At 35.6% G+C, this 6,000-nt stretch overlaps 1 protein-coding gene across 3 annotated transcripts in view; it reads left to right on the top strand.

Moving 5' to 3' along the window:
• VPS13A (vacuolar protein sorting 13 homolog A) overlaps nucleotides 1–6,000 on the top strand; it is a 242,787-nt gene that overhangs the window by 102,245 nt on the left and 134,542 nt on the right. For all 3 annotated transcript variants that reach the window (XM_032290653.1, XM_032290654.1, XM_032290655.1), the window contains exons 30-31: nucleotides 1,461–1,577; nucleotides 1,657–1,760. In XM_032290653.1, the coding sequence (XP_032146544.1) occupies nucleotides 1,461–1,577; nucleotides 1,657–1,760 (221 nt within the window). The remainder of the gene's footprint in view (nucleotides 1–1,460; nucleotides 1,578–1,656; nucleotides 1,761–6,000) is intronic.

Genomic DNA, 6,000 nt, shown 5'->3' with positions numbered 1-6,000 from the left:
AAACCAAGTACGTCAATAAATCTAGACTCTGGCTTTATTATTAACTTTGAATATTGGCTTCAGAATTCTCTTGCCTGTGTTAATATATAGAAGGACTCATTATATGCCAGGGTAATTGTAGAAAATAATGGCAAAGGAAACTACTGCTGAATAAATTGTGGCTTTTGTTTATCATATATAATAATTGGTTTTAATTTTTAATTTTATTTTTGAGATGGAGTCTCACTCTGTCACCAGGTTGGAGTACCATGGCGTGATCTCGGCTCACTGCAACCTCCCCCTCCTGGGTTTAATTTTATTTTTGAGATGGAGTCTCGCTCTGTCACCAGGCTAGAGTACCATGGCGTGATCTCGGCTCACTGCAACCTCCCCCTCCTGGGTTCAAGCAATTCTCCTGCCTCAGCCTCTTGAGTAGCTGGGACTATTAAGCATGCACCACCATGCCTGGCTAATTTTTGTATTTTTTACTAATAGAGACAGGGTTTCACTATGTTGTCCAGGATGGTCTCGATCTCTTGACCTTGTGATCTGCCCACCTTGGCCTCCCAAAATGCTGGGATTACAGGTGAAAGCCATTGCGCCCAGCCTTGGTTTTAGTTTAAGATTATACGGTAGGAGTATTAGATTTGAAAAAATTTTTTTTCTTCCATCTCCCTCCCAGTGGGAGTATTAGACTTAAATTAAAATTTATGCATTTTATAGCATGATTATTTTATATTAGATCAAATATGACAATCAAAATTTGAGTAATTTCAGCTGGTTGTGGTGGCTCATGCTTGTAATCTCAGTGACCCAGGGAGGAGAAGGCTGTGAGGGTTGGGATTGGAGGATTGATCAAGGCCAGGAGTTCGAAACTAGCCTAGGCAACATAGCAAGACTGTCTCCAACAAAATTGTAAAAAATTAGTTGGGCATTGTGGTGTGTGTCTGTAGACCCAGTTTACTTTGGAGGCTGATGTGGGAGAATCATTGCAGCCCAGGAATTCGAGGAATGATTGCACCATTGTGCTCCACCCTGGGTGACACTCTGTGTCCTGGGTGACACCTAGACTCTGTTTCGGAAAATACCCAAAAATCAAAGAGTATCAGAGCATATTTTAAAATCAGAGTGTGGTGCTTCTGAAAAGTGAAAAGTTGCAATTTTGATAATGACAAGTATTACCTAGTAATTATTGGTTCTCAAAAAATTTTGAAATTTATAGCTACAGTATTTTAGTTTCAAATGTTTAGTTTCTTCTAGAAACAGAGTTTTATCTATTTATTTGCATTTGTTTTCATTAGATTTGATTGTTTTTTAGAATTTTCAATTCAGTAGGGAATATCATACCTTACTTTCAACTGAATTGCAGATCAGGTTTTCTTGACTATCACTATTTGTGGTGATGTTTCAGTTACTTTATAAGTATAGCGACGTAACTACTAAATGTTTTTCCTCATGTTTATTATGAATTTTTTTTTCAGCTTTAAAACTATCCACGAATGAAGATATTATTACTTTGCAGATTTTAGCAGAATTATCGTGTTTACAGATCTTTATTCAAGATCAGAAACGTAACATTTCTGAAATTAAGATTGAAGGTAATAAAATTTCATAAAAAGCAAATTAAAAGGCATTAAGTGAAAGAAAAGGCAGCTAGTCATTCTTTTATTCCCTTAGGGCTTGATTCTGAGATGATTATGAGGCCTTCAGAAACTGAAATAAATGCAAAGCTAAGGAATATAATTGTTTTAGATTCTGATATAACAGCTGTATACAAAAAGGTAAGAATTTTTAAAATTAAGTAATAGTACATCATTAAATAGGATTATTCTTTAAGAGCGGTCATAGGTATCAGTTAGACAGTGGTCAGAATTTAGTAATGTGACTTACTATGGGTATGGGTTTTGGAGTCAGGCATAATTGGGTTCTTAGGTCTACTCCTTAGTAGCTGTGTGACCATTAGCAGGTTACCTAGTCTTGGATTCTGTTTCTTTATTTGTAAAATAAGAATTGCAGTACCACTTAAATGAGATAAGTATAAATAATGCTCCTAGAACAAAGTTTTGGAAGAGAACTTAGTAAATACCGTTTTCACTTTTTTTTTTTTTTTTTTTGGTTCTCTTCATATACTCTGAATCTCCTAATGCATTTTAGATACATTTGATGGTCTGAAGTCTGAGTGAGATTTTTTTAAAAAGCTTACTTTCATCAATGATTACTAATAAGAGAGTCCTTTGAACTGGATGATTAGTTGTTGAAGGTTAGGCAATTTGTTACTGGGTATAAAACGTAAGGTTCCTGGACTGGATACTACTACAGAGTTGAACAACCAGCATCCTCCCTGAAGCAGGTAGGATTATGTATGTAAGGAGGTTAAAGGAATATCAGATAGTAGGATGAGGAAAAGCTGAAGCACTTGTTGAGTCAGGAAGTCAGCATTTGGAATACATCAGGAAGAAAGAAAATAAATAGATTTAGCCAGTAATACTAATGATATAATGATTACCTGATCTTTATGTTTTAAAAATTCTTATTTTTAGTATCGTCTTGTTATGGCTTATTTAGTGGGAGAGAAAAACAGTTCCAGCATCAAAGAGAAATGACTCAAAGCAATAAGGAATAAGAGACCTTCCAGAGCCATGGTTTTATTTGCTTCTATTACTTTTATTTTAAAAATCATAGTATCAGAGTATTTAAGAAATAGATTATCCATTTTATTTTCCCTATCCAGAAACTAAAGCTCAGAGAAATAAAGTATCTACTAAAAGTTATACAGAACTGAGAGCATGATCCAACCCATTGGTTTTTTTCTCTGTACTTTTATTGTAAATTTTATATTATTTTATTTTATTGAGACAGGCTTGCTCTGTTGCCCAGGCTGGAATGGAGTGGCACAATTTTCTCTGCCCTTGTATGTGCCATTTGTTGTTATCTTATTTATTCTGTACAATTTTCCATAGCCTATATTTTGCTGATTATGTTTTCATGCTATTTAACATGTTACTGTCTACTGTGTTTCCTTAAATTGGTATTTAAATCTCAGGGCACAGTGAGATTCAGGGTTTGGGAGTGGGTGTTGGCAAGATACTTCATAGTTGGTGGTGTGTATTTTCAAATGAGGCACACAGTGTGTAGCTGTCTTTTTTTCTTTTCTATTTTGCACTGTCTTGGGATAGCTTTCTTTTCTTGATGTTAGAAGCTATTTGTTATGATTTCCTGTAATTTGGTCTTGAGGTCTCTGTCTGGAGAGTGGCCAGAAGCCAAAATAGCCACTTTCTATTTCTAGGTGCAGGCATGTTGGTCAAATGGGACATTGGGGATGGAACACAACAAAACCCCTCTGGGGTGCCCACGAGGGAGGCCGACAAGAAGTCTAGAGGCAGTAGGGACATTTCTTCATTTATTAAATGGGAGAGTTCACCAGTCTTTATGCTGATATCACCAATAATTTTGGCTTTTCGAAAGTTTATTCTCCAGTAGATTTCTTAGGCAGGGCTCATAGGAACAATATTCCTCGACATTTATATTTGCAGGGCAGTTTGACTGGATTTTAAATGCTTGGCTTGAATTTTCCTTCCTAGATGATCTTAAAACATGTTACTCCATGTCTTATGGCCTAGTATTCTGATGACAATTTGACTTTCTTTCACATCTAAGAACTTTGTCATTTTGCCCAGATATTCAAAGCTAATGTGAAGCTTTCGTAGGGACTTTGGACAGGTAAATATCACAGTAGATGATCAGGAACTGGTTTAGCAATTTTGTGGCTTCTCAAATTGAGAGCAACTCTTGCTCTTAGGCTAGTCTGTTTCCTTTGAGAAAAATATTTTAAGTTTAAGCCTGACAGCCTAGATTCCAGATGCCAGTTGGTTGAAAGAAGTGGAGGCCTCATCATTTAGTTTATAGATTTTTGCTTAAAATACCCATTTTTCAATATGGTGTTTTATTAATCGTTTTTCTGTACCTAAATTCTCCTTGCCCACAGCCTTTCTGCTCTAAACTCTGTCTTGAGCAAATCTGTTCTGTTGAACTCAGAGAGAAATAGTCATATAGCCCTACTCATATGACTTGCAGAGGATATTCAGTTCTTTCTTAACTAGTTTACCAGTATTTATATATCTTTATATATGTATATGTAAATTATATATGTATAAATACTGGTAAATTAGCTACAAAAATACTATATTATATAATCATAACATATTTTATATATATGTAATTCTCTCTCTTTCTTTCTCTCTCTTTCTCACCCCCCCCCCCCCCCCCCCCCCTCCCCCCCCCCCCCCCCCCCTCCAATCACACAATCACAGCTCACTGCAGCCTCCACCTTCCCTGGCCCAGGTGATCCTCCCACCTCAGCCTCTTGAGTAGCTAGGACTATAGGTGTGTGCCATCATACCCAGATGATTTTTATAGAGATGGGGTTTCATCATTTTGCTCAGGCTGCCCTCAAACTCCTGGGCTCAGGCAGTCCACCTGCCTTGGTCTCCCAAAGTACTGTTACAGACATGAGCCACTGTACCTGGCCTATTTGAGATACTATAGTCAGCAAAAGATACAAAGCCCTTCTCCACTTGGAAAAAATGGTAGTTAATCAATAATATAAAACAATATTAAAAAGTGATACATGCTTTGTAAACCAAGAAAGCAGGGTAATGACAGGTAATGATTCAAGTGTTGTATTAGGATTTTCAAGAAATGCTTTTTTACAGAAGAAACATTTGTCAGAAATCTGAACTGTGGATTTGAGCCTTGTTGAAAGAGCATTTCAGGTGGAGGAAAGAGCAGCTATGAGGGCCTTGTAGCAGGAAGGTGCTCGATGTATTTTGGGAGGTTGTAGGGGCCTCGGTAACCTTGGAGTAGAATTATTTATTAGTTTCTGTTTTGGTTTGGTTTTTACTTTTTAAAGTCAGATTTATTGAGACAATTTTCCTACAGTAAAACTTACCTTTTTTAGTTGTAATTCTGTGAGTTTTGGCAAACATATACTGTTGTGTAACTTATCTTCTGCGGATACAATGGGTCTGTCACTCCTAAAAATTCACTACTGCCCTTTGTAGTTAGCCCTTCTCCTGATCCCAGTACCTTGGAATCACTGCACTATTTTTTGTTCCTACAGTTTTGCAGTTTCCAAGTATCACATAAATGGAATCATGAAATTATGTAGTCCTTCACATCTGTTTTTTTTCTTAGCATATGAGATTTTAATTTTGTCTTTTCTTTTTATGTCTTGATCAGTCTGCTTAGAGATTGATTTTATTGATACTTTGAAAGAACGAGCATTTGTTTCCATTTAATGTTCTGTTTTTAATTTTATTTATTTCTGCTTTTTGAAAATTCCTTCATTCTGCCTGCTTTGGATTTAATATGCTCTTCTTAGGGTGGAAGTTTAAATTATTGATTTGAAGATATCTATTTTCTATTATAAGCATTTACTACTATAAATACTACTTTAAGCACTGCTTTAGCTGCATTCTTTAAGTTTTGTTATGTTGTATTTTTATTTTCATTCAATTCAAAGTATTTTCTAATTTTTCTTCTGACTTTCTTTAGCCATTGTTTATTTAGAAGTATGTTATTTAACTTCTAAATATTTTGAGATTTTTCAGATCCCTTTCTGTTACTGATTACTAATTTAAATCCATTATGGTCAGAGGAGAAACCATTTCAGTTCTTTTAAATTTGTTGATACTTGTTTATGATTAATCTTGGTGAATGTTTCAGGTGTACTTGAAATTAATACATGGGCTTTTCTGAGCTAGCTAGATGAATGTCTTTCATTATTTTCCATTATTTCTTCAAATCGTTTCTCTGCTTCTGTCTCCCTCTCTCTCTCCCTTTCTCCCTGGCTCCACTGTTTTCTCCTCCTCCACTTTTTCCCTATTCCTTCTCCTGAATTCCTAAAATTCTTACTAGATTTCTGTTTACGGTCCCATAACCTTTGGATGTTCTGTTCAAATTTATCTCCCATTGTTATTTTAGTACATTTTAATTTGAATAATTTCTCTTGACCTGTTTTCA

The sequence above is a fragment of the Sapajus apella genome, unplaced genomic scaffold (genome assembly GCF_009761245.1).
Source record: "Sapajus apella isolate SASKATOON/1434 unplaced genomic scaffold, GSC_monkey_1.0 scaffold24, whole genome shotgun sequence".
In the NCBI taxonomy this organism is placed as follows: Eukaryota; Metazoa; Chordata; class Mammalia; order Primates; family Cebidae; genus Sapajus; species Sapajus apella.
The sequence above is the reverse complement of the archived record's forward strand: the minus strand, read 5'-3'. Positions and strand labels throughout refer to the sequence as shown.